The sequence below is a fragment of the Coregonus clupeaformis genome, unplaced genomic scaffold (assembly GCF_020615455.1).
Source record: "Coregonus clupeaformis isolate EN_2021a unplaced genomic scaffold, ASM2061545v1 scaf0302, whole genome shotgun sequence".
In the NCBI taxonomy this organism is placed as follows: domain Eukaryota; kingdom Metazoa; phylum Chordata; class Actinopteri; order Salmoniformes; family Salmonidae; genus Coregonus; species Coregonus clupeaformis.
Window position 1 is genome coordinate 400626 of NW_025533757.1, and position 27516 is coordinate 428141.

General features: G+C 44.8%; 2 protein-coding genes and 1 non-coding gene across 4 annotated transcripts in view; 2 read left to right on the forward strand and 1 right to left on the reverse strand.

Moving 5' to 3' along the window:
- The window catches only part of LOC123484399 (dysbindin domain-containing protein 1-like), a 34814-nt gene extending 25070 nt beyond the window's left edge, over positions 1-9744 (reverse strand). The window contains exons 1-2 of one of the 2 annotated variants that reach the window (XM_045214742.1): positions 9243-9744; positions 3393-3536 (exon numbers count right to left, since the gene is read on the reverse strand). In XM_045214742.1, the coding sequence (XP_045070677.1) occupies positions 3393-3536; positions 9243-9273 (175 nt within the window). In that variant the 5' untranslated portion in view covers positions 9274-9744. Of the gene's footprint in view, positions 1-3380; positions 3537-9242 lie in introns of both variants that reach the window. The other variant, XM_045214741.1, reaches the window with a different exon arrangement.
- Positions 9745-17627: 7883 nt separating this feature from the next.
- On the forward strand, positions 17628-17700 carry trnav-cac. The gene has a single exon. It is a non-coding gene; the product is annotated as a tRNA-Val (tRNA).
- A 177-nt stretch (positions 17701-17877) lies between these two features.
- On the forward strand, positions 17878-22765 carry LOC121548382 (dynein regulatory complex subunit 4-like). Its single transcript, XM_045214731.1, has 11 exons — positions 17878-18009; positions 18562-18654; positions 18874-19071; positions 19153-19359; positions 19508-19562; positions 19681-19886; positions 20266-20433; positions 20716-20802; positions 21359-21568; positions 22111-22176; positions 22391-22765. Exons 1-11 carry the CDS (start codon positions 18007-18009, stop codon positions 22538-22540), a joined length of 1443 nt encoding a protein of 480 aa, XP_045070666.1. The 5' UTR covers positions 17878-18006; the 3' UTR covers positions 22541-22765.
- The last annotated feature ends 4751 nt before the right edge of the window (positions 22766-27516 follow it).

Here is a 27516-nt window from a genome sequence, read left to right on the forward strand (position 1 = left end):
TGTCTGTCTCTTTGAATCTCCCAGCAAAAGAAGTAGAGAGGAAGGGAGAGAGAGAGAGAGAGAGTGAGAGAGAGAGGAGGGAGGGAGGGAAGACAAGTAGTTAAAATTAGTTAGGAGAGAAAGGGAGAGAGGGGAGATGAAGACAGAAAGGGGTTATAAAGAAATGCCACCTCCACTCTATCTCTCTCTCTTTTTCTCTCTCTCTAAACTGGTTACAGTCATTCCACTCCCCTTTGTTTCTTTTCTCTCCTCTACCCCCCTCTCCTCTCCTCTCCTCTCCTGTCTTCTCCCTCTCCTCTACCCCCCCTCTACTCTCCTCTCCTGTCTTCTCCCTCTCCTCTACCCCCCCTACTCTCCTCTCCTGTCTTCTCCCTCTCCTCTACCCTCCTCTACTATCCTCTCCTGTCTTCTCCCTCTCATCTACCCCCTCTACTCTCCTCTCCTGTCTTCTCCCTCTCCTCTACCCCCCTCTACTCTCCTCTTCGGTCTTCTCCCTCTCCTCTACCCCCCTCTCCTCTCCTCTCCTGTCTTCTCCCTCTCCTCTACCCCCCCTCTACTCTCCTCTCCTGTCTTCTCCCTCTCCTCTACCCCCCCCCCTCTACTCTCCTCTCCTGTCTTCTCCCTCTCCTCTACCCCCCCTACTCTCCTCTCCTGTCTTCTCCCTCTCCTCTACCCCCCTCTACTCTCCTCTCCTGTCTTCTCCCTCTCCTCTACCCCCTATACTCTCCTCTCCTGTCTTCTCCCTCTCCTCTACCCCCCTCTACTCTCCTCTCCTGTCTTCTCCCTCTCCTCTACCCCCCCCTCTACTCTCCTCTCCTGTCTTCTCCCTCTCCTCTACCCCCTCTACTCTCCTCTCCTGTCTTCTCCCTCTCCTCTACCCCCCTCTACTCTCCTCTTCTGTCTTCTCCCTCTCCTCTACCCCCTATACTCTCCTCTCCTGTCTTCTCCCTCTCCTCTACCCCCCCCCCTCTACTCTCCTCTCCTGTCTTCTCCCTCTCCTCTACCCCCCTCTACTCTCCTCTCCTGTCTTCTCCCTCTCCTCTACCCCCCTCTACTCTCCTCTTCTGTCTTCTCCCTCTCCTCTACCCCCCCCTCTACTCTCCTCTCCTGTCTTCTCCCTCTCCCACCCCATTTCTCCTTGAATAATTGATCAGTAACACATTTTCTCTCCCAGCAAGGTTGGTGAGAGAGATGGAGAGAAACGGTTGCTGCTCTCTCTCAATTCATTAAGTGTCTCTCTGGGAGCCCATTGGCGGGACTAGACCCATAGTACATTCACACTGAGAAGGAAAGGTGTCAGACATATAGTAGGCCAGCATGTCAGATGTTTAAAGGATGCTAAGCAGTAACCCACTTGTGAAGCACACACACACCCAAACCAACCACCCACTTGTCCTTGTTGTCCTGACCCCTCCTGCTGTTTTTGGCTGACGGTTACAAATTGAAAATGGGAAAAAATAAAGTGGACTTAGAAATGACTTTTGTTGTTTCTTTGGCTTTTGGCCCGTTCTTAAATGCAGCCTCAGGTCTTTCCTTTTTATTGTTCTTCTCCCTTCTTCTCTTGTCACTGCCTTCTCTCACTGCCCTCCACTCTCTATTCTCTCTGTCTGTCTGTCTCGCCTCTCTGCCAGGATGTACTGTATATTGAAAATGTAATAGAATGTAAGATGAGGGGAGAGGGAGGAGTATACATGTCATGGAAAAGAGGAGGGGAACGGACAAACTCAATTGGAAAGAAAAATTGAGAGAGAGTGAGCGATAAGAAAGAGTTTGGGAAAACAAATCAGGGGAGAGAAAGATGAGGGAGAAGAGGGGTAATATGCCCTCGTGAAGACTGAGATAATTGCCTGGTAGGCTGGGCTGTCAATAGCAGTAGTCTAGCTGAGGGGAGCGGAGGGGAGACTGGGGGCTCTATCAAAAAGTACAATGCCTCTGTATCTGACCCCCCCCCTAAGGCCCCCCAGCCTCCCCATGGATCACTGATCATTAGCCTAGCCGGAGCAGCCTATAATGAGGATCGAGGGGGAGACGGGGTAAGCTAGGGAGACGGTTGTAAGGGTCTCCCCCTTTAGCACAACGATGAGCACGGTATAGAACAGCCAGTCTCAACAACAGCCTATAATAAGGCTATAATGACTCCCAAAAACTCTCATACACTCAGGCTTTAACAGGGGCTTCCACTGTGTCTCAGTAGTATTGGTTATAGTGCAGTGTGATGCTTGGCTCAGAGCCAGTGAACTGGAATTGGCCTTATCTAGAAGTAACAGAAAGTAATTGGGTCCGGCCAAACTCAGCAAGGGGGCTATTAACAACTTCATCCAATTGTTATTCGCTCCCCACAATACATAAACATTTACTAGTTTTATGATGTAACTAAAGGGTTTCTGGAAAGTGACACTCATAGGATTTGACAGAGTGTGCCACCTTTAACCCTCCCTCTCCCTCCCTCTCTGTCTGTAGGGTAACTGTGCGCCAGGTGGCACATTAAGGCAGGAGGACACAGATACTGGGCTGTAGTGGCCCTGTCTCCCTGAATGGGTGTTTAGTTGTTGGGTAGATAAAGACCTCCTTGTGAGGCCTGTGTCTGTGTGTGTGTCAGGGACACAGAGGGCTCCCTCTGTGGGGGGACAGACACACAATGATGCCTTTTAGCGGGGGGTTTGGAAGTGGGGAAGGGTACAGGACAGGGTGGAAGAGGGGTCAGGGGAACTGGGAAGATGGGTGCAATATATCCCAATTGAACCCCAGAGGAAGTGATGAACTGACCACAGTGTGCACCTGTGTCCCAACGCCAACCCCCCCAAAATGACCCACCTATTACACACAAAAAATGAGGGTTTCTCAAGGGTTCTTTGGGAAGGGGGATGATTCTATGTGGAACCATACCGACCTAAAGAACCCTTTGAGCCCTTCAATGGTTCTTTGCAGCTCAAAAAAGGGTTATTTCCTCTTTTAATGATAATAATAATCTCCTCAGGGACCCCCAGCCGTTCCAGAGCTAGCACACCTGATTTAACTTGTTAATAAACACAATAATAACTGCTATGGAATTTGGCTAGTAAGCCAAAATAAAAAACCCTGTACAGTTCTATAAAGAACCTTTGAGATTGAGAAAGTTCCTTTATAGAACCAACCAAGGGTTGTAACCATAGCGGAACCCTTTTTTGGTACTACTGTATGTAGAACCTTTTTTTTATTTTGGCTTACTAGCCATATTATATTGTTAAATTCCATCCAACTTCCCTCCTCTAGCCATCCCTTAATTACTATCCTCCCCATCCTCCCCATCCTCCGCCACTCCTTTTTCTATCCATACGATCCACCCCTCCATCCATCCATCCATCCACCACTCCTCTCCTCTCCTCCATCGCTCCCCTTACCCCGGTACTCACGTCTCCTCTCGTTGACATGCAGCAGGCCAGCGGTATGTCCTGGGAGCCCTCCCTCCTCTTCCCCCACCGGGAGGTGGTACAACTCCTTCGAAAGGTCCCCTGAGCTGGAGGGCTTCAGCAACTTCTGGATGTCTTTATTGGGCTCTGTGGTGGCAAACACACACGCATGCACACATAAGTACACACGTACGCACACACACAGAAACAGAGGGAGAGAGAAAATGAGACAGAAAAGAGTGAGTGTTAGTTGTCACTCTCTAACCCTTCCTGCATCCATGATCTCCTTTTATTCATGTTTGGCAGGTGTGTTTTGTGATGCATTCACGCTGTGTGCTGGTAATCATATTTAGCCCCTGTGCATCTCGCCTCAGGAAGCAGTGAGTGACTAGCAGGCTATTCTGTGTAGCCATGCCCGTCCATCTTCTCCTGAGGACGTCTTGTGTGATATTGTTTACGGACCCACCCTGCTGTGCACAATACTGTTATACACAGACACACATGCGTGCACACACACGTACACACATACGTGAATACAACCACCTATCTAGAATCTCAAAAAGTGTTGAAAAATCTATAATTATTACGTTTTCTGCAATATAACCCCACAGTGCACATTTCAAAGTGGAATATTATGTTTTTATGCATTTCAATTGTCAGATGAGAAAGCGTTTATCTTACTTGTTCTATTTTCAGATATCTTGGTGCACCTGGTTTTCTACAGAGCCTGTTTAGCTGTCCTGTGCTGTGCTTTGTTCACAGAGGAAAGAGAATGTGTGTTGTTGTGTAAAAGGTTGTCTTGTGACAGTAGCTCTACTGTTTCAGTTTCACTACCTCCGTTTCAATTAACCACCGCCTCAGAGCCTCCATACACTCACTCACTCCATGTTTTATTTAAAGGAAATATCGGGAGTTCAAACTCTCATTTCATCCACTTCACTCTCAAACTCTCCTTTTTACTGTGGTCTCTATCCCTTTATTTCCCCACTAATTTCAGTGTTTAGATTTGTATCCCTTTGGACTACAATTACCACAGGGCCCTTGTTCTGTGTAGCTTTTCAAAGAGGCTAAGGGGATGAAATGGCACCAAAATGAGAGTTTAATCAAAGTTCATATTACTCTTCTATCAGGCTCACACAGTTAGATTATCCACTTTCTATTGAATAACTCCCTAATATCTAGTGTAATATGTAGTGTAATAAGAGGGGTTGAACAGAAGGTTAACCATGAGTACTGATGATAATCTACAGTAACATTAATCCCCAGGTTATTGCATCACCTACTGTATCTACAGTAATCCCTGAATATCTCTGTTCCTTTTCCTTAACCCTGCATGCTGTGGGTTTTACCATAGACAGGTTTACACATACACTATCTGTTTTATCTAGAAATGAATGTAGTATGCACAGTATCTGTGACGTTCTCTCTCTGTGTGTGTGTGTGTTTGAATGTATGAAGTTGTGTGTAAAGGTAATTTAGATCTCTTCCAGTGTGTGTGAGTCATGGACAGACAGTGATGGAAAGAGACTGATGTGGGTATGTTTGTGTACTAGGCTGAGGTGGACATTCAAATAGGTTTCAATTGAAAACAGCTGTCTCATCTGATGTTTTGAGACAACACATTCCTTGGAGGAAGACTGTAAGGGTTGGTGTGAGGTGTGACCCAGGTGCGGTGCAGGATAGACAGTAGGTAGTAGGCAGAGATGGTGAAACAAGGATCTTTACTGGTGGTCCTGAAGCCAGGATACAAAACAACGGACTTAACATGATAAAAGAATGGCGGAGCAAATAAGTCTCCAAAAACAGGCTGACAGACAAAATACGAAATAGTAACTATGACTGAAATAATAAAGAAACAGGGAGAACACTTCTCGAGTACCTGTACATACTTCTCTGATCAGACACTGATTAGTACTGCTGAGCATAGAGAAACTAGCAGAGAAAACTGAGCAAGGGAACACAGGGAAGTGAGGGCATAAATACACAGGTGACACCAATAGGATGATGATTAGTCCAGACTGTGAGTCAAATCCAGGCTCTGTCGTAGCCGGCCGCGACCGGGAGACCCATGGGGCGGCGCACAATTGGCCCAGCGTTGTCCAGGGTAGGGGAGGGAATGGCCGGCAGGGATGTAGCTCAGTTGGTAGAGCATGGCGTTTGCAACACCAGGGTTGTGGGTTCGATTTCCACGGGGGGGCAGTATAAAAAATGTATATATATAATGTATGCACTCATTAACTGTAAGTCGCTCTGGATAAGAGCATCTGCTAAATGACTAAAATGTAAATGTGAGGAGGTGCCTAAGGTTGTCGGAGGATGACACCTAGTGGGACGCTCTGGAACTGCGACCCCCTCCTGTAACAGAACATTCCACCAGGCTCTGAGTCACGGAATATTGTCCAGGGAGCTGAGGTGCATCTGACAAGACTCACAAACCAACACACAGCCACATACAGAGACCTCTAGTCTCTCTCACACATGCCTAGATACACCTGAACATTTGGTACACTCACATGCACAGTCATTGACAGAGCACTCTCCCTCCCTCTAGTAGAAATCCATACACACTAGATCAAACTGTCACACATTCACACACCATGCACATTTTCACACACGTAAGTGCACACGCACACCCACCCACACACACACACAGGTCTCAGGGTGGTGTCCTGTACTAACTCTAGCCCATCTCCAGATTCCCCTGAGTCATGTGGCACATTGCCACCTCACTGACTCTGCAGCAACAAGCGTTAGAGCAGAACACAGCAGAGAGGGGGATGGAGATATGTGAGAAAGAAGAGAGGGAGAGCGGGATGAAGGTGTGGGTGAAAAGAGGAGAGAGATGAGAATAGATAGGTGAGAAAGTAGCAGCAGGAGCGTTCTAGAGGTTCCCTGCTGGGCTTCCCTCCCCAGCCCTCTGTTGGACATCATCATCATGCTGTCCCTCAGACTGCACAATCACTGTGGAAACATCCACGTCCTTAGGAATGGAGAAGAGTATCTTTGGCACAGAGTGTGTGTGTGTGTGTGTGTGTGTGTGTGTGTGTGTGTGTGTGTGTGTGTGTGTGTGTGTGTGTGTGTCACACACAGAGAAGGGTGTGGCATTTCAAAGGGTTGGCAAAGCAAGTTGCAGACTAAACATGATGGATTCCCTGTTGGCTATCGATTTATTTTTGCAGCGAGGGTCCAAACAAGCTGAGAGAATACAGCTCCACTTTCCCTTCTCTATAATGAGGTGGTATTTCGGGTTTGCTGCTTCATTTCCCATGTCTGTTACCCCCATCTGTCTGCCACTCTGTCCCATAGTCACACACAATTAATGTTTACGCCAGTGGAGGCTGCTGAGGGGAGGACGGCTCACAGTAATGGCTGGAACGGAGCAAATGGAATGGCATCAAATACATGGAAACCATGTGTTTGATATATTTGATACCATTCCACTGATTCCACTCCAGCCATTACCACGGGCCCGTCCTCCCCAATTAAGGTGCCACCAACCTCCTGTGGTTTACGCCTCATTTCAATTGCCAAGTGTAGTCGTGTACATGTTTTACATGCATAGACACACGCATAGTATTCAATCAAAGTGTATTAGGGATTTCAAGAGCAGTCACAGATAAAGTCAATCAAAATCAATCTGGTTTAATACAAGTTGTAACAGGGAGACTCCTCCAGAACAGAAGCAGAAAACATATTCTAATCTCACAACACCAATGTTCTGTAAACACCCACCGAGAGCCTTGTAGGAAGTCACAACATCAAGTACTACAGGATCACACAGTGTCACAGAATACAATAACAGTCAGGGTCCTCTGTCCTTGTACCTCCAGTCTGGCGTCAATCACTATCAACAGATATGAGAACAATCCATAACATTCCGTATCAGGTCTAGTGACCATCAACCCATACACAAATGAGTGTCCGAAGTAGAACACTGGACATTTTGTGTATAAGCCAACATAAAAGGAAAACATAGAGATATGCTAAGCATTGTGTAAAATGAACTTAAATATTCCCATTACACAAAGGCACATCATAGTATGAAAGGCACATCACAGTATGTAATGCCTTGCTTCCTTTATTTTGTTAGCCACCAAGTATTATTGTACATGGCACATGTCAATGTTGATACTGTAAATCTGTGTACTGTAAAGAATGCTCTAGAATTAGATGGATCTGCTGGGTAGTGCGGTGGTAGTGACATATGAGGACTCATTGGAATCATTGACTAAACCAGCTACTGTACATATGTGATTCTGGGGACTGAGGCTGTACGTGTCTTTGTCCTTAGTGGGTCAGACAGAAATCCTAGATGAATGAGTGTCAGTCCTACATGGTCTAGGGTAAATGTGTCAATGAGTCAGGTAGCTAGCCTAGCCAGACACTTTTCAAAAGAGAGGACTGTTGATCTGTTTCTCAATACTCTGGAATGGCTTATTGTACAATCCTACTGATCAAATGAAAGCGATAAACTTAACCTAGCCTACTGCAGATATCTCTGGTATAACCAAGCCATATCAAATGAGTAATTGGATGTGGTCTTATTTACTAGGACAGTCTCTAATAGGTCAGTCAACATGATGAATGAGCTGACACTACCTCAAGCTCCTCTTGACCCAGTGCGCCCCTACCGTAAATACCTACTGACTGAGCACTCAGTGTGTGTGTGTCATGAGCCGACCATCCATACACAGTATGTTTAATGGGACATGGTCAACACACCACCAGCCAACAGTGAAAGGACTGTAGTCCGAAGCTCTATCAGGCTTCGGCTCACACTGCTCCTAGCAATCACACATGACCCTCTGAATCAGCCCTCCCTGGGGAGGTTCACACACACACACACACACACACACACACACACACACACACACACACACACACACACACACACACACACACACACACACACACACACACACACACACAGTGACTGCATTCACCACAACAGTTTATTCAAACTCAACATATCGGTTCAATAAAATCCATCATCTTTCAACAGTAAAGGCAGCAGGAATGAAGCCTCTCCACACCCTTCTCCCACCACACTGTTATTTCCCTCTTCTAACAGCCATTATTTTTTCCTTTATCACAGATAACAATCCATCCTACAGGAAACGATGTTGCTATGATCTGTTATACCAATGTCATTAAGGTATTATGTCTAATTGATATCATACAAATCATATCTTGTTTATCACATCTGATCAACTACATGCAGTGTCAACACAGGGCACTAAAATAGCTCTGCACACAACAACATCCTCCATATCTGATAACAGCAACTTGAACATGTGTTCATCTTCCTTCCTTTCCCAACCATGTCATCAACATGTAAGCATTCAATACATAATTAATATGCATTTAGTCTAAACATACTAAGAATAGTATGGATATATTCTCTAATTCAGACCTGTAAAAACATCCACCACTATCTTATTTCCATCCTAAATGTTGGCTACTGTTTCATCTACTCTACAGTATCATCTGCAGTCCACTGATGTGCACTGCAGGTGGGCTAATAGATTAACAGAACCCACTGATAAGAGAATTAACTATACTAATATACTAACATACAGTCAAAGTTGGCAGAGTAAATGGCTTAACTATCAGAACCGTCTAGGCTGCTAGAGTATATGTCTGGGCTAAAACAGAGAACCTATTCTCAGAAACCAAGTCTGGGCTAACAGAGAATTGAAATGTGACAATAGAGTAAAAGAGGCTGGTATGATAGACTACCGTGGAATAGACATAAAATAACATAGAGTCAGTCTGGAAAGACATGGTGATAGACAGTCTGGTCTAGGCTGATGGATTCTATGCTAACAGTGAATAACGTAAAGCTGCACCTACCTGGGCTCCCTGCCCCTCCCTGTGCCTCCATGCAGCCAAGCCGAGAGTGCCGTGCTGTCTATCACAACAGCATGGGAGTGGGGGACACAGACTGAGAGAGAGAGATGGAGGGAGAGTGAGAGAGAGAGGTGTGCCAGCTCTCGTTCTCCACAGCATCTGACTCCAGCTGCACTCCTTTTTTACTTCTCTGTCGTTCTCTTCCTTACTGCCTGGTGCTCATCCCTGCTCAGTGCTCTCTCACACACTCACCAGCCTGCCCAATACAGACGTGAGAACACACCTCTCTGCTGCGCTGCCTGCCTCACAGAGACAGCGAGAGAGAGAGACGGAGGGAGATCACACAGCAAAACGCAGAACCACTTTGTTCTATAAGCACATTGTGAAAGAGCTCGGCGAATGCAGAATACAGAGAGAGGGAGAGAGAGAGAGAGATCTAGAGAGAGAGGGAGAGAGAGAGAGATTGAGAGAGAGCAGGATGGGCACACTGGCAGACTGCCCAGACTGAAAGAGAGAGACGGGGGCTATGGGAGGGGTGTTGGTGGGGCTTTGGATAAAGGGAAGGAGGGGAGGGTTGGATACACCACATGGGTGGTGGAGAAGTATCACAGTCACTGTGTTTGTGAGTGTGTGTCTGTGTGTGCCAATGACTGTATATATGAATGGACAAAGCCATTGATCATGTGAAGACTCAATAGCCAAATGAAATCGGTTAAGATGGATATCATGGAGACATAACATGCGCAGTTTGAGCTACTCCAGGAAGTGGAGCTACTCCTGCTAGCTCAGTGCTGTCCCCTCTCATTGAGTAACTCAAGTTGAAGGCTGACTGGGGTACTGCAGGCTATTAGCAACTAAATTATCCTTATACCTTCTTCTCTGTGTGATTTTAAAATAATTGGTTCAAGGACATACTGTACATCTGGTGTATTAAAGGCAACTATTGGTACCATGATTGTCATTTAAAAAATGTTTACACCAAGATTGACCACGAAGATTGACCACAAAGATTGACCACGAAGATGGCCATTTTTCTGCTAACAATGCCTGCAGTACCGCAGTCGGCCTTGAACATCCATGGTTTCAATGAGAGGTGCAGTCGTTCTCCACTTGTGTATGCAAATGTCCGTGACAAGAACACCTTATTAGGTAAACATCTTAACCCTCCAGTTTTAAGCCTTGTCCCACAGCAGCATAACAATAGTTTGATAAGCACAGGACAACAGTACTGCCGATTCGTTTCCTGAAAACCATTTACTCTAGTAGAGGGACGAGGCAGAGAGAGAGACACAAACAGGATGGCACTATGCCCATTCCCCATTGGAAATGTGGATACAGGAATTATACAACTTTTAGTGTATTTGAGGTTTGAAAAGGCATCTGAAGTTTGTAATTTCCACTTTGAATTTCAGACTTGATTTTCCCTTACGAAAACTGTATCAACACCACAAAAATGTCCATGAATTATAATCTACATAATAAATCACATTTCCTTTTGCTGCAGGATTATTTTCCTGTTGTAGCTAACTGGCTCAAATTAAGATCCTACATCTGTACATCACTCTCTAACATAGGTGCAGGAGACAAAACATGGATGGACGGACACATGAGTTTGGTCTGTGTGTGAGTGTGTCAAATCAAATTGAATCAAATTGTGTTTGTCACATGCTTCGTAAACAATAGGTGTAGACTAACAGTGAAATGCTTACTTCCCAATAGAAAAATAATAACACGAGGAATAAATACACAATGAGTAACGATAACTTGCCTATATACACAGCGTACCAGGACCAAGTCGATGTGCAGGGGTATGTGGTAATTGAGGTAGATATATACATATACAGTGGGGAGAACAAGTATTTGATACATTTACATTTTAGTCATTTAGCAGACGCTCTTATCCAGAGCGACTTACAGGAGCAATTAGGGTTAAGTGCCTTGCTCAAGGGCACATCGACAGATTTTTCACCTAGTCGGCAATTAGAACCAGCGACCTTTCGGTTACTGGCACAACGCTCTTACCCACTAAGCTACCTGCCGCCCTGATACACTGCCGATTTTGCAGGTTTTCCTACTTACAAAGCATGTAGAGGTCTGTAATTTTTATCATAGGTACACTTCAACTGTGAGAGACGGAATCTAAAACAAAAATCCAGAAAATCACATTGTATGATGTCTAAGTAATTCATTTGCATTTTATTGCATGACATAAGTATTTGATACATCAGAAAAGCCGAACTTAATATTTGGTACAGAAACCTTTGTTTGCAATTACAGAGATCATACGTTTCCTGTAGGTCTTGACCAGGTTTGCACACACTGCAGCAGGGATTTTGGCCCACTCCTCCATACAGACCTTCTCCAGATCCTTCAGGTCCTTCTTACTGATCAAATACTTATGTCATGCAATAAAATGCAAATTAATTACTTAAAAATCATACAATTTGATTTTCTGGATTTTTGTTTTAGATTCCGTCTCTCACAGTTGAAGTGTACCTATGATAAAAAATTACAGACCTCTACATGCTTTGTAAGTAGGAAAACCTGCAAAATCGGCAGTGTATCAAATACTTGTTCTCCCCACTGTAGGTAGGGGTAAAGTGGCTAGGCAACAAGATAGATAATAAGCAGTAGCAGCAGCGTATGTGATGAGTCAAAACCGGGTGTCAATGCAGATAGTCCGGGTAGCAATTTGGGTAACTATTTATGAGTCTTATGGTTTGGGGGTAGAAGCTTTTCAGGGTCCTGTTGGTTCCAGACTTGTTGCATCGGTACTGATTGCTATGCGGTAGCAGAGAAAACAGTCTATGACTTGGGTGGCTGGTCTTTGACAATTTTTAGGGCCTTCCTTTGACACTGCCTGGTATAGAGGATCTGGATGGCAGGGAGTTCAGCCTCAGTGATAAACTGGGCTGTACGCACTACCCTTTGTAGCGCCTTGCGATTGGATGCCAAGCAATTGCCATACCAGGCGGTGATGCAACCAGCCAGACAAGATGCTCTCAATTGTGCAGCTGTAGAACCTTTTGAGAATCTGAGGGCCCATGGCAAATATTTTCAGCCTCTTGAGGGTGCCTTCTTCACGACTGTGTTGGTGTGTGTGGACCATGTTAATTCCTTAGTGATGTGGACACAGAGGAACTTAAAGCTCTCGAACCGCTTCACTACAGCCCCGTCGATGTGGATGGGGGCGTGCTCGGCCCTCCGTTTCCTGTAGTCCACGATCAGCTCCTTTGTCTTGCTGATGTTGAGGGAGAGGTTTGTTCTCCTGGCACCACACTGCCAGGTAACTGACCTCCTCTCTATAGGCTGTCTCATCGTCGTCTGCAATCAGGCCTACCACCACTGTGTCGTCAGCAAACTTAACGATGGTGTTGGAGTCATGTGCGGCCACGCAGTTGTGGGTGAACAGGGAGTACAAGAGGAGACTAAGCACGCACCCCAGAGGGGTCCCCGTGTTGAGGGTCAGCGTGTCAGATGTGTTGTTGCCTACCCTCACTACCTGGGGGGCGGCCCGTCCGAAAGTCCAGGATCCAGTTGCAGAGGGAGGTGTTCAGTCCCAGGGTCCTGAGCTTAGTGATGAGCTTGGAAGGCACTATGGTGTTGAATGCAATGAACAGTATTCTCACATAGGTTGAAGTTGCCAGGGTCAGAGTAGAACAGAAGGTGAGATTGCCAGGGTCAGAGTAGAACAGAAGGTGTATGCTGAGGCAGTGAAGAGAGTGGAGGATGATGGGTCAAGGGTGAGTAGTAAGCCTAGGCCAATACAGAGTGAAATGAATTTGTGCTTCAGTAAGGTTGGCTTCTTAGCATTCATTGCCATGGTTATAAGCTGTACTGCAAAAATGGAACTTAAATTACAGAAAATAGATGTTGTGGTGGCAGCTGCAGAGAAGTACTTGACTGTACAAGGTTTTACTGCAGAAGAGTTACAAGATGTGTTGAATGAGAGTCCCATCCTCCCAAACCGTCGGCCTGGTAGGATCATTAGGGTCAAGGTAATGGAATGGGGTGATTTACATTTTTATTTAATAGTGGTATATAGGCAGAGGGTTAGTTGGTGGTATGTAATAGTGGTATATAGGCGGAGGGTTAGTAGGTGGTATGTAATAGTGGTATATAGGCGGAGGGTTAGTGGGTGGTATGTAATAGTGGTATATAGGCGGAGGGTTAGTGGGTGGTATGTAATAGTGGTATATAGGCGGAGGGTTAGTGGGTGGTATGTAATAGTGGTATATAGGCGGAGGGTTAGTGGGTGGTATGTAATAGTGGTATATAGGCGGAGGGTTAGTGGGTGGTATGTAATAGTGGTGTATATAGGCGGAGGGTTAGTGGGTGGTATGTAATAGCGGTGTATACAGGCGGAGGGTTAGTGGGTGGTATGTAATAGTGGTATATAGGCGGGGGGTTAGTGGGTGGTATGTAATAGCGGTATATAGGCGGAGGGTTAGTGGGTGGTATGTAATAGCGGTATATAGGCGGAGGGTTAGTGGGTGGTATGTAATAGCGGTATATAGGCGGAGGGTTAGTGGGTGGTATGTAATAGCGGTATATAGGCGGAGGGTTAGTGGGTGGTATGTAATAGTGGTATATAGGCGGAGGGTTAGTGGGTGGTATGTAATAGTGGTATATAGGCGGAGGGTTAGTGGGTGGTATGTAATAGTGGTATATAGGCGGAGGGTTAGTGGGTGGTATGTAATAGCGGTATATAGGCGGAGGGTTAGTGGGTGGTATGTAATAGTGGTATATAGGTGGAGGGTTTTTATTTTTGTATGAAGAATTTAACACGATTGACCACACACTACCGCACAGTAGGTGGTGGCATGCACAAACTAAATGTGCGAATGCCATGATACCAAAGAAGAAGAAGAAAGCGAGGTAGGTAAATGCAAGGAGTAGCTTTAATGCTTCTATAGGAAATGTTCAAATAAATGAAGTTTGCTTCAAATGAAGATGTTTATAACAGATTTATCCAATGGCATTGAGGAGTATACCACCTCAGTCACTGGCTTCATCAATAAGTGCATCAACGACGTTGTCCTCACAGTGACCATACGTACATATCCCAACCAAAACCAAGGATTACAGGCAACATCCGCACCGAGCTAAAGGCTAGAGCTGCCGCTTTCAAGGAGCAGGACACTAATCCGGACACTTATAAGAAATCCCGCTATGCCCTCAGACGAACCATCAAACAGGGAAAGCGTCAATACAGGACTAAGATTGAATCCTACTACACCAGCTCTGACGTTCGTCGGATGTGGCAGGGCTTGCAAACTATTACGGACTACAAAGGGAAACCCAGCCGCAAGCTGCCCAGTGACGCGAGCCTATCAGACGAGCTAAATGCCTTTTATGCTCGCTTCGAGGCAAGCAACACTGAAGCATGCATGAGAGCACCAGCTGTTCCGGACGACTGTGTGATCACGCTCTCTGTAGCCGATGTGAGCAAGACCTTTAAACAGGTCAACATTGACAGACGGATTACCAGGACGTATACTCTGAGCATGCGCAGACCAACTGGCAAGTGTCTTCACTGACATTTTCAACCTCTCCCTGACCGAGTCTGTAATACTACATGTTTCAAGCAGACCACCATGGTCCTTGTGCCCAAGAAAGCAAAGGTAACCTGCCTAAATGACTACCGAACCGTAGCACTCACGTCGGTAGCCATGAAGTGCTTTGAATGGCTGGTCATGGCTCACATCAACACCATCATCCCGGAAATGCTAGACCCACTCCAATTCGCATACCGCCCCAACAGATCCACAGATGATGCAATCTCAATCGCACTCCACACTGCCCTTTCCCAACTGGACAAAAGGAACACCTATGTGAGAATGCTGTTCATTGACTAAAGCTCAGTGTTCAACACCATAGTGCCCACAAAGCTCATCACTAAGCTAAGGACCCTGGGACTAAACACCTCCCTCTGCAACTGGATCCTGGACTTCATGACGGGCCGCCCCCAGGTGGTAAGGGTAGGCAACAACACATCTGCCACACTGATTCTCAACATGTGGGCCCCTCAGGGGTGTGTGCTTAGTCCCCTCCTGTACTCCCATGTTCCCCCACGACTACGTGGCCAAGCACGACTCCAACACCATCATTAAGTTTGCTGACGACACAGCAGTGGTATGCCTGATCACCCGACAATGATGAGACAGCCTATAGGGAGGAGGTCAGAGACCTGGCAGTGTGGTGCCAGGACAACAACCTCTCCCTCAATGTGAGCAAGACAAAGGAGCTGATCGTGGACTACAGGAAAAGGAGGGCCAAACACGCCCCTATTCACATCGACGGGACTGTAGTGGAGCGGGTCGAGAGTTTCAAGTTAATTGGTGTCCACATCACTAACAAACTATCATGGTCCAAACACACTAAGACAGTCGTGAAGAGGGCACGACAACACCTTTTCCCCCTCAGGAGACTGAAAAGATTTGGCATGGGTTCCCAGAGCCTCAAAGTTATTTACATTTACATTTTTACATTTTAGTCATTTAGCAGACGATCTTATCCAGAGCGACTTACAGGAGCAATTAGGGTTAAGTGCCTTGCTCAAGGGCACATTTACGTCATTTAGCAGACGCTCTTATCCAGAGCGACTTACAAATTGGTGCATTCACCCTATAGCCAGTGGAAAAACCATTTTACACTTTTTTTTTTTTTTTTTTTTTGGGGGGCTAGAAGGATTACTTTATCCTATCCCAGGTATTCCTTAAAGAGGTGGGGTTTCAAATGTCTCCGGAAGGTGGTGAGTGACTCCGCTGTCCTGGCGTCGTGAGGGAGCTTGTTCCACCATTGGGGTGCCAGAGCAGCGAACAGTTTTGACTGGGCTGAGCGGGAACTATGCTTCCGCAGAGGAAGGGGAGCCAGCAGGCCAGAGGTGGATGAACGCAATGCCCTCGTTTGGGTGTAGGGACTGATCAGAGCTGCACCATCGAGAGCATCCTGACCGGTTGCATCACCGCCTGGTATGGCAACTGCTCGGCATCCAACCATAAGGCTCTACAGAGGGTAATGCGTATGGCCCAGTACATCACTGGGGCCAAGCTTCCTGCCATCCAGGACCTATATACCAGGCGGTGTCAGAGGAAGGCCCAAAAAATGGTCAAAGACTCAAGTCACCCAAGTCATAGACTGTTCTCTCTGCTACCGCACGGCAAGCGGTACCGGAGTGCGAAGTCTAGGTCCAAAAGGCTCCTTAACAGCTTCTACCCCCAAGCCATAAGACTGCTGAACAATTAATCAAATGCATAGTCAATTAATCTTTGCATAATCACTTTACCCCTACCTACATGTACAAATTACCTCGACTAACCTGTGCCCCGGCACATTGACTCAGTACCAGTACCCCCTGTATATAGCCTCGTTATTGTTATTTTTTTGTGTTACTTTTTAGTTTATTTCTAACTTTAGTTTATTTAGTAAATATTTTCTTAACTCTATTTCTTGAACTGCATTGTTGGTTAAGGGCTTGTAAGTAAGGATTTCACGGTAAGGTCTACAGCTGTTGTATTCAGCGCATTTGACAAATAAAATTTGATTTGAAATTGTTGCATGTTGCGTTTATGTTTTTGTTCACGATAATATACATTCCTGAGATCCCACTCTGGAACTTTGATACGCCCGTAGAGTATATTATGTTCAACAATATATTGACACAAATTGTGTAATTTCTATATTCATGATTATATATTTTCAATATTCATCAATGAATGCAAAAAAACATATGAAATCAAAACACTACTCATAATTACAGAGCAAGAGGTAAAACTTAATGACACCAACTATTGCTCTGTAGTACCTACATATTAAACATGATGGAGTCTTAAAGGAGGCATGGGTAAGGCCAAAATGTCACAAATATTCCAACTTAAATTAATTATTTCTCAACACACATTCCGAAGTTGATGTTGACGATATAACTAAAGTTCAAACATTTATTTGTCATGTTGATAAAAAAAAGTATAATATCTTAGCTCCCATCATCATGCCAATGAAAACCTAATCTGTTATAATTATTTTAGTTAGTTAGAATTTACAGTGAAAACTGAATTTACATATAATACTTGAGAAGAAGAGGCGAAGCGAGAGGGTTAGCTATCTCTCGCCAAAATCTGTTCAAAATAAACCCAGTGCGTTTCTATGGGCTATGGGTTTAAGCAGACCTACACTTATGGCGTTGTTAGGGCGGAGACATGAGCATCTCGTCATTATATACAGATTTCTGATTACTTCGATCAGTCCATGGGTGTATCTCAAATTATATTTCCTTGACTCTTCACATCCTTTCTCCATGTCTCTTTCTCAAAACACATTAGATGAGGTGAAGAGAGAAAACTGGAAGGACCATTAAGATAGAGTTGAGTTAAGATACATGTAACGGTTTCCGTAGTGTAGTGGTTATCACGTTCGCCTCACACGCGAAAGGTCCCCGGTTCGAAACCGGGCGGAAACATATTTTTAGCTCTAATGCGTATCAGTACACAATTCAGTGGTTTAATTTCTTCGGCCAACGTTACATTATCTAAAACATAGTGAAAATGCAGTCAGGAGAGATATTACAAAAGTAGCGAAACGAAAAGATCTGTTACAGAGCATTCTCGCGAGATAGTCATCAACGTTACCATGACGATACTTTGTTGTTGTTCGGGCTATCACAGATGGATGTGTTTAGCCAGGCAGCATGCTAGCTGTTTACTTTTTCAAAAATAGTCCCCTTTCAGAAATCAGCTATATCTGTGCGTGGTAGCAATATTTCAGAATGGTAAGTACGTGTATTCTCTTTTCAACAATATAGTAAAGCGTTACAGTCAGACTCATTGTAGTGCAGTCTGGTGTGTGAAAGCCAGTGTGGTAACGTTAGCGTTTAGCTAACTGACGTTAGCTAGCAATGCTACTGTAATGTTAATCTAGCGTCATGAATACATGCAAGCCTGCATTGTAGCTAGCTAACGTAAACGGACTAAACTCCACTCAATGATAAAGGAAGTTTATAATTAACTTAACCACGGAGTGGAGCCGAGACCAGTCGGTGGTTGTATTTGATTAACGTTTATTGAAAAAGTGTGTATTTCAGCAATCAAAGAAAGGCACGCAATTTCTGAGGAAAAACATAGGTACATGGTGGGCGTCATTTTTGAACTAACGTTACTGTTAACGTTATTGACCTTGGGCGAATCGATGTAATGTTAGCTAGCTAGATTCCACAAAGGCTATTGATCAGAAACTTCCTTCACCATGGAGTGGAGTTTAATCCGCTACCTTTTATCTAGCTTGGTAGTTAGAAGTAACATTTTTAGATTTCGTTGCATTACAGCCACCCAAAAAGAAGGCCGCAGCCAAGTCTGCCAAAGGGAAGACGCCCACAGTAGTAGATGGCCTTTCCACGGAGGAGATGTCGAAGGAGCAGGTAGGTGTTATTTCATGCAACTCTACACATTAGCTACAGTCAGATGCTCCATTACTAGTTCAGTGATAGCTAACTGTGCAAACATACATCGTGCAAACAAGTACTGTACTAGCTACTGAGCAGCAACTATACCAAATCAACCATTTGCTTGATAATCCATGGGTTATGCTGCATAGTATATGGTTATCTGAATCTACATGATGATGTTCTTTGTGTCAGCTGGAGGAGCACATTGTGCGGCTGCGGGAGGAGCTGGACAGAGAGAGGGAGGAGAGGAACTACTTCCAGCTGGAGAGGGACAAGATCCACACCTTCTGGGAGATCACCAAGAGACACCTGGACGAGAGGAAGGCAGACCTGCGGAACAGAGACCGGGAGATGGAAGAGGCTGAGGAGTGCCACCAAGTAGAGATCAAGGTATAGTACAGACACACAAACAGTGTTTAACCACATTATAATAATTATCAGGGTCCTTACTGTTACTGTTCTGTTCCTCAGGTGTACAAGCAGAAAGTGAAGCATCTGCTATATGAGCACCAGAACAGCATCTCAGAGCTGAAGGGAGAGGGCGTGGTCTCTACCAAGCTGATGCAGAAAGAGCACGCCGACCTGGAGAACGAGCTCTGCAAGGGCATGCGCACCCTCAAGGTGGACTTTAAGGAGCAGGAGCTCTCTAACGAGAACCTCGTCAAGGGCCTCAAACTGGTGCGTGGCCTCGTCTCTCTCTCTCTCTGTTAATATGAGCTTCTCACCACTCAAATCAATATTCTGCCATTCTATCATATTTGCTTTCCACACATGTCTATGGTGACATTGCATTGATTGTAAATTCTTTCCATTTCTGTTTTAACAGAAAAACGACCAGGAAATTACCAAAACGAGAAATGACTTTGAGAGACAAGTGAGAGGTGATTATACCTGTACCTGTGTTGCCGTTAAACTGTACTCACATGCGTACATATACCCAAAATATGAAACATAGCCATCTCTCTGTGTCTATTGCCATTTGACTGACCTGCTGAGTAGAAATTGAGGCCAAGTATGAGAAGAAGATGCAGGTGCTGCGTCAGGAGCAGGACCTGAGGAGGAAGACAGAGATCCATGAGATCGAGGAGAGGAAGAACAGCCAGATCAACACGCTGATGAAGAACCACGAGAAGGCCTTCAGTGACATCAAGAACTACTACAACGACATCACCCTCAACAACCTGGCCCTCATTAACTCACTCAAGGTTAGCAATACCACAACAATATCAGCTAATAACTAAGGTATTTGTTCTACTCAATAACAGTAACCTAGGCCCAATCAACTGACTGAGGATTAGAAATTCCTCAACGTACTGTATCATCCAACCTAACCTAGGCCTCATCAACTCACAACTCACTTGTGTATTACAAGACGATATCACCAATGCACTGAGGGGTAACAGAGAGGTGCATGATTACTGATAGGGCCTGGTCTTTAGCAGAAGTGTTCACTGTGTGGTGTTCCTGACTGACAGTGGCCAGGGTTTGGAGCCCTGGAGGGCAAACTGTGTTTGTTACACTAACACTTCAATCCAATACAAGCTAGCAACCAGTTGGTTACATGGTCTGTGTTGTCTGTGTCAGGAACAAATGGAGGAAATGAAGAAGAAGGAGGAGCGTCTGGAGAAGGACATGGCAGAGGTGCTGCTGCAGAACAAGCGCTTGACAGAGCCCCTGCAGAGGGCCAAGGAGGAGGTGACCGAGCTGCAGAAACAACTGGGCAACTACGAGAAGGACAAGACCTCACTGGCGGTGGGTTACACACAGACACACACACACACATAAACACAGAATAGAATACATGATATCTGGTTATATGGTAATTAAACAGAAGATTTATAGCAACGAGCAACAATGTTGCAGTATGACAAATATGCATAAAAAAGATTCATATAGCAACATGGAGAAGTAAAATTCCCTCAAATGTTCTATGATGAATAGTTTGTGTTGGGTGTATCTGAGAATGATTAAAAATGTAGTAGGGTACTTGGCAAAAGTAAACAGGAGTGATGGTGACTGTGCCTGTCTTGACAGGGGGCCAAAGCACGTCTGAAGGTCGCAGACAAGGAGATGAAAGACCTAAGGTGGGAACACGAAGTGCTAGAACAGAGGTTTAGTAAGGTGAGAAGCTACAATTACACACACGTACAAGCGTACACACACGCTCGCACACACACATGCACACAAACTCTGGTTTGTTATGAGAAAGGCTTTTGTCCTCACATGTTCCATAAACTTATCACTTGATTGACAACAGAAAGTTTAGCCTTTTCAAATTTGGGACAGAGAGAATCTGAGAAAATATCATGAACACAGTGCCAATTATTAAGGGTTAGAACTGAAAAGGCGTCTACACTGAAATCTGTGATCCAGTCTAATAAAAAAAAGGGGAGTTTTCCTACAATTGTTTCCTGTGACGTGATTACAGAGTTCAAGGATGAGTCCTTTTGCCCTGTGTACAGGTCTTTTTCTGAGACCACAGCACAAACCAACTACACAGACAGTTTATTAGGGTGACTAAAAACGTCCTAGTAACTGGACACTTTGCACCCATACAATGGCTACCCCATAAAATGGAACAGAATTGAATCGAATGTAATTCTATCAAATTGATCCATGCTTAATTGATCTGTGTTTCTAACTGAGCGGAGCCAACCCTTTTGTCTGTGTGGTGCAGGTCCAGGTGGAGCGTGATGACCTGTATAAAAAGTTCACCCAGGCCATCCAGGAGGTGCAGCAGAAGAGTGGCTTTAAGAACCTCCTGTTGGAGAGGAAACTGGGGGCTCTGACCAACACCCTGGAGAAGAAGGAGGCTCAGCTCAACGAGGTGCTGTCTGCCTCCAACCTGGACCACACCGCCCTCAGTGTGGTCACACGCAAACTGGAGGTATGCTACCCTCTCTGTGCTACCTAACCCTAACCCTAGCTTCATGTCCACATCCTGGTTCAGCCCTAACTCTCAACCACAACCCTAACCTTAACTGCAGCTTCATGTCCACATCCTGGTTCAACCCTAACCACAACCTTAACCCTAACCACTCTGACTACAACTCCATCATACCAAAAACGCTACCCTAGTACCCTACTCTCTTGTGTTGAGCTAACAGTAGAGTTGTGAAAACAACTAGCACCACACCTCATAAATCCTGCTTTGTGGTGGATACTGGATAAATGCCAAGTTGTCATTCAAGATTAAAACAGAGAAGTGTTCTTAACAGAAAAATGTGATCTTCATTCCATCGTGTGAGTATGTTTGCTGTTGCTAAGTCCTTGCTATCAGGTTTCTATACTCTACTGCCCTAGAAGCTGATAATCAAGTGGCTTCAACCACATCAAATTGCAAACCTTGCCTGTGAATGTAGTAACTGGAGGAAGCTTACGGTAGACTATTCTGCAGCCGAACAACTCTATTTGTTTTTTTTCTTACAGGAAGTTTTGGACTCCAAGAACATCGCGATCAAAGACTTGCAGTATGAGTTGGTGCGGGTTTGTAAGGTGAGGACATTGGCGGAATACAATGCCTTTTGGGTCTGAACCCTATTTAGTTTTGTACATTAAGGCGAAAACTGCAGTATTATAACTATGTAATAGAATAACTAACCAATCCAAAATCAATACATTCTCATCTTTAGAGGCAAAAGTGATAATAGCGTCTGTCAATATACTGTAACTCTCTCTACAAATGTTAACATCTCTGTCTGATGGGCAGGCCCATAATGACCTGCTGAGGACCTATGAGGCCAAGCTGCAGGCCTTTGGGATCCCTATGGAGGAGCTGGGCTTCAAGCCACTGGAGAGCAGTGTGGCTGGACACTCCCTGGGCCAGGGCCCCGCAGGCCTGGTGTCTGCCCCCACATGAGAGGCCCCCAGCCTGGGTTCAGAGACACAAACACTCCCCTGACCCACACAGACTATCACTTACTGCAGTGCTAATGTGACTCTTCTTTCTACCACTCGCTCTCTTTATTGTAACGTTTGATAGAAGTACTACTGAAGATCAACAGCAACTTCCTATTTGCGAAGATTAACTTGTCTTTTTCCATCACACTGTAAACATTTCCAAATAAAAATATTTCAAACAGTATCTCAGCTGCTGTATGTGTATATACTCACACATGGTGAATGAACAACAATATCTATGTTTTTATGCCGAGATGAGATCCATGTTGGTCCAGTCATCTCACTAAATGTGAAGGACAGGCAAAAACCTGCAACATAGGCACCAGGGTATGTAAGCATATCATCAGGACCATCAAACCCCAACTCTAACAGGATTTCCTGAATCTCACTGCCAACAAAGTTATTTTTCTGAGGAGCCTGCTATAGAGAGCAATAGTAATGGCGTCTTTTTGTAGGCAGTAATTCTAGCATGGTTCGTTGAACAAAGCCTATTGGAAAATGAATGGTGTTTTTGTAGAGTTTTTGGATTAATGCTAAAAATAAGGTCTGGTAAACACAGGTTTAGGAGATCTTATACGTTTTGTTCTACAAGATAATATTCATCAGCTAACATCACTTTTGTGAATTTTTAAGCATTTATGTAATAAATAAAAAAACACACATAAAGGCTTCATAATTCAAAAAGGTCACGTTAACTGACTGATATTATCTCATAGAACAAAACGTATAAGCGCTCATAAGCCTGTGTTTTCTTCAGACCTTATTTTCTGTGTTTATTCCAAAACCCTATTCTTTCCCCATTCATTTTGCCCATAGGAAAAGGCTGAACGAACCAGAGGTAAATCATTTCCGCTTTTTAGGACTACAAGCTGGCGAGCTCTATACTACCAAAGACTGTGAGTACAGTATGTGATACTACTGGCTTTATTGACAAAGGAAAGAGGGGAAAAGTTCATTTTCCATTTTGCAGCCAAGTTTCACATTCAAATCAAATTTTATTTGTCACATGCTTCGTAAACAACAAGTGTAGACTAACAGTGAAATGCTTACTTACAACAATGCAGAGAGAAAAATATGAAAATCATAGAAAAATAACTCAAGGAATAAATACACAATGAGTAGGCTTAACTTGGCTATATACACAGGGTTCAAGTTTCTCATTTCAAGACACTTTTTAAAACGTTTTCTCCCCAAGGGTTTTTACATGACATGTTATACTCTGATTTACAGTGAGGGAAAAAAGTATTTGATCCCCTGCTGATTTTGTACGTTTGCCCACTGACAAAGAAATTATCAGTCTATAATTTTAATGGTAGGTTTATTTGAACAGTGAGAGACAGAATAACAACAAAAAATCCAGAAAAAAACGCATGTCAAAAATTTTATAAATTGATTTGCATTTGAATGAGGGAAATAAGTATTTGACCCCCTCTCAATCAGAAAGATTTCTGGCTCCCAGGTGTCTTTTATACAGGTAACGAGCTGAGATTAGGAGCACACTCTTAAAGGGTGTGCTCTTAATCTCAGCTTGTTACCTGTATAAAAGACACCTGTCCACAGAAGCAATCAATCAATCAGATTCCAAACTCTCCACCATGGCCAAGACCAAAGAGCTCTCCAAGGATGTCAGGGACAAGATTGTAGACCTACACAAGGCTGGAATGGGCTACAAGACCATCGTCAAGCAGCTTGGTGAGAAGGTGACAACAGTTGGTGCGATTATTCGCAAATGGAAGAAACACAAAAGACCTGTCAATCTCCCTCGGCCTGGGGCTCCATGCAAGATCTCACCTCGTGGAGTTGCAATGATCATGAGAACAGTGAGGAATCAGCCCAGAACTACACAGAGGATCTTGTCAATGATCTCAAGGCAGCTGGGACCATAGTCACCAAGAAAACAATTGGTAACACACTACGCCGTGAAGGACTGAAATCCTGCAGCGCCCGCAAGGTCCCCCTGCTCAAGAAAGCAGATATACAGGGCCGTTTGAAGTTTGCCAATGAACATCTGAATGATTCAGAGGAGATCTGGGTGAAAGTGTTGTGGTCAGATGAGACCAAAATGGAGCTCTTTGGCATCAACTCAACTCGCCGTGTTTGGAGGAGGAGGAATGCTGCCTATGACCCCAAGAACACCATCCCCACCGTCAAACATGGAGGTGGAAACATTATGCTTTGGGGGTGTTTTTCTGCTAAGGGGACAGGACAACTTCACTGCATCAAAGAGACGATGGACGGGGCCATGTACCGTCAAATCTTGGGTGAGAACCTCCTTCCCTCAGCCAGGGCATTGAAAATGGGTCGTGGATGGGTATTCCAGCATGACAATGACCCAAAACACACGGCCAAGGCAACAAAGGAGTGGCTCAAGAAGAAGCACATTAAGGTCCTGGAGTGGCCTAGCCAGTCTCCAGACCTTAATCCCATAGAAAATCTGTGGAGGGAGCTGAAGGTTCGAGTTGCCAAACGTCAGCCTCGAAACCGTAATGACTTGGAGAAGATCTGCAAAGAGGAGTGGAACAAAATCCCTCCTGAGATGTGTGCAAACCTGGTGGACAACTACAAGAAACGTCTGACCTCTGTGATTGCCAACAAGGGTTTTGCCACCAAGTACTAAGTCATGTTTTCAATCAATCTCTGTGTTCAACAAATTTACCAACTTTTTAGTTTTGTCCTCACTCATCTTTTTTCGTTAAACTTTTTCACCCCGGACGTTTATCCCGAGACAGAAGAGTCATTTTCCTGTGCGTTTTAGCTGCCAACTTTACGTTATTTTCCTTTTTTCCATCGCAACTTTTTTCCCTTATTCAACTTTTTCACTCGGACGCTTTACCTGGACATGGTTCATCAACATCTTCAACAGCCCGAAGCTAAGTAGTAACATTAACATGATGTCTTCTAATTGCAGTCGCTGTACTCGCTGTACTCATAATATACAGGAGAATTCTCGCCTTACGAAGGCGAGAATAGCTGTGCTACAAGCCCAGCTTCAGACGCAATCGTTGGCAAGGGTAATATCAGTGTAGGAAAGGAAGAAACAGCGTCTGTGCCACCAGTAAGTACAGATAGTAATGTTAGTATAAATCCCCCGCACAGTCCCCCGCGAGCCGGACAACTTTCTCATGGCTTCTGGAGGGAAATACTGTTGGAATGCTCAACCGGTGTCGCTCATTCAGCCGACAGAAACCTTCAACCGGTTTTCCCCCATTATGTAGCGAGTCGGAGTCTGAGTCTGAGTCTTCTCTAGTCTCTACTCCTCCCGTTACGGGGTCTGAGACTCCGAAGGCTCCCACCATTAGCTCTGACAAATTGAAAACCCTAGTCATTGGCGACTCCATTACCCGCAGTATTAGACTTAAAACGAATCACCCAGCGATCATACACTGTTTACCAGGGGGCAGGGCTACCGACGTTAAGGCTAATCTAAAGATGGTGCTGGCTAAAGCTAAAACTGGCGAGTGTAAGAGTATAGAGATATTGTTATCCACGTCGTGCACCAACGATGTTAGGATGAAACAGTCAGAGGTCACCAAGTGCAACATAGCTTCAGGCGTGTAAATCAGCTAGAAAGATGTGTCGGCATCGAGTAATTGTCTCTGGCCCCCCTCCCAGTTAGGGAAGTGACGAGCTCTACAGCAGAGTCTCAGCACTCAATCGCTGGTTGAAAACTGTTTTCTGCCCCTCCCAAAAGATAACATTTGTGGATAATTGGCCCTCTTTCTGGGACTCACCCACAAACAGGATCAAGCCTGACCTGCTGAGGAGTGACGGACTCCATCCTAACTGGAGGGGTGCTCTCCTCTTATCTACCAACATAGATAGGGCTCTAACTCCTCTAGCCCCACAGTGAAATAGGGTGCAGGCCAGGCAGCAGGCTGTTAGCCAACCTGCCAGCTTAGTGGAGTCTGCCAATAGCATAGTCAGTGTAGTCAGCTCAGCCATACCCATTGAGACTGTGTCTGTGCCTCGACCTAGGTTGGGCAAAACTAAACATGGTGGTGTTCACCCTAGCAATCTTATTAGGATAAAGACCTCCTCCATTCCTGCCATTATTGAAAGAGATCGTGATACCTCACATCTCAAAATAGGGTTACTAATGTTAGATCCCTCACTTCAAAGGCAGTCATAGTCAATGAACTAATCACTGATCATAATCTTGATGTGATTGGCCTGACTGAAACATGGCTTAAGCCTGATGAATTTGCTGTGTTAAATGAGGCCTCACCTCCTGGTTACACTAGTGACCATATTCCCGTGCATCCCGCAAAGGCGGAGGTGTTGCTAACATTTACGATAGCAAATTTCAATTTACAAAAAAAAAAATGACGTTTTCATCTTTCGAGCTTCTAGTCATGAAATCTATGCAGCCTACTCAATCACTTTTTATAGCTACTGTTTACAGGCCTCCTGGGCCATATACAGCGTTCCTCTCTGAGTTTCCTGAATTCCTATCAGACCTTGTAGTCATAGCAGATCATATTCTAATTTTTGGTGATTTTAATATTCACATGGAGAAGTCCACAGACCCACTCCAAAAGTCTTTCGGAGCCATTATCGACTCAGTGGGTTTTGTCCAACATGTCTCTGGACCTACTCACTGCCACAGTCATACTCTGGACCTAGTTTTGTCCCATGGAATAAATGTTGTAGATCTTAATGTTTTTCCACAAAATCCTGGACTATCGGACCACCATTTTATTACGTTTGCAATCGCAACAAATAATCTGCTCAGACCCCAACCAAGGAGCATCAAAAGTCGTGCTATAAATTCTCAGACAACACAAAAATTCATTGATGCCCTTCCAGACTCCTTCTGCCTACCCAAGGACGTCAGAGGACAAAAATCAGTTAACCACTTAACTGAGGAACTCAATTTAACCTTGCGCAATACCCTAGATGCAGTTGCACCCCTAAAAACGAAAAAACATTTGTCAT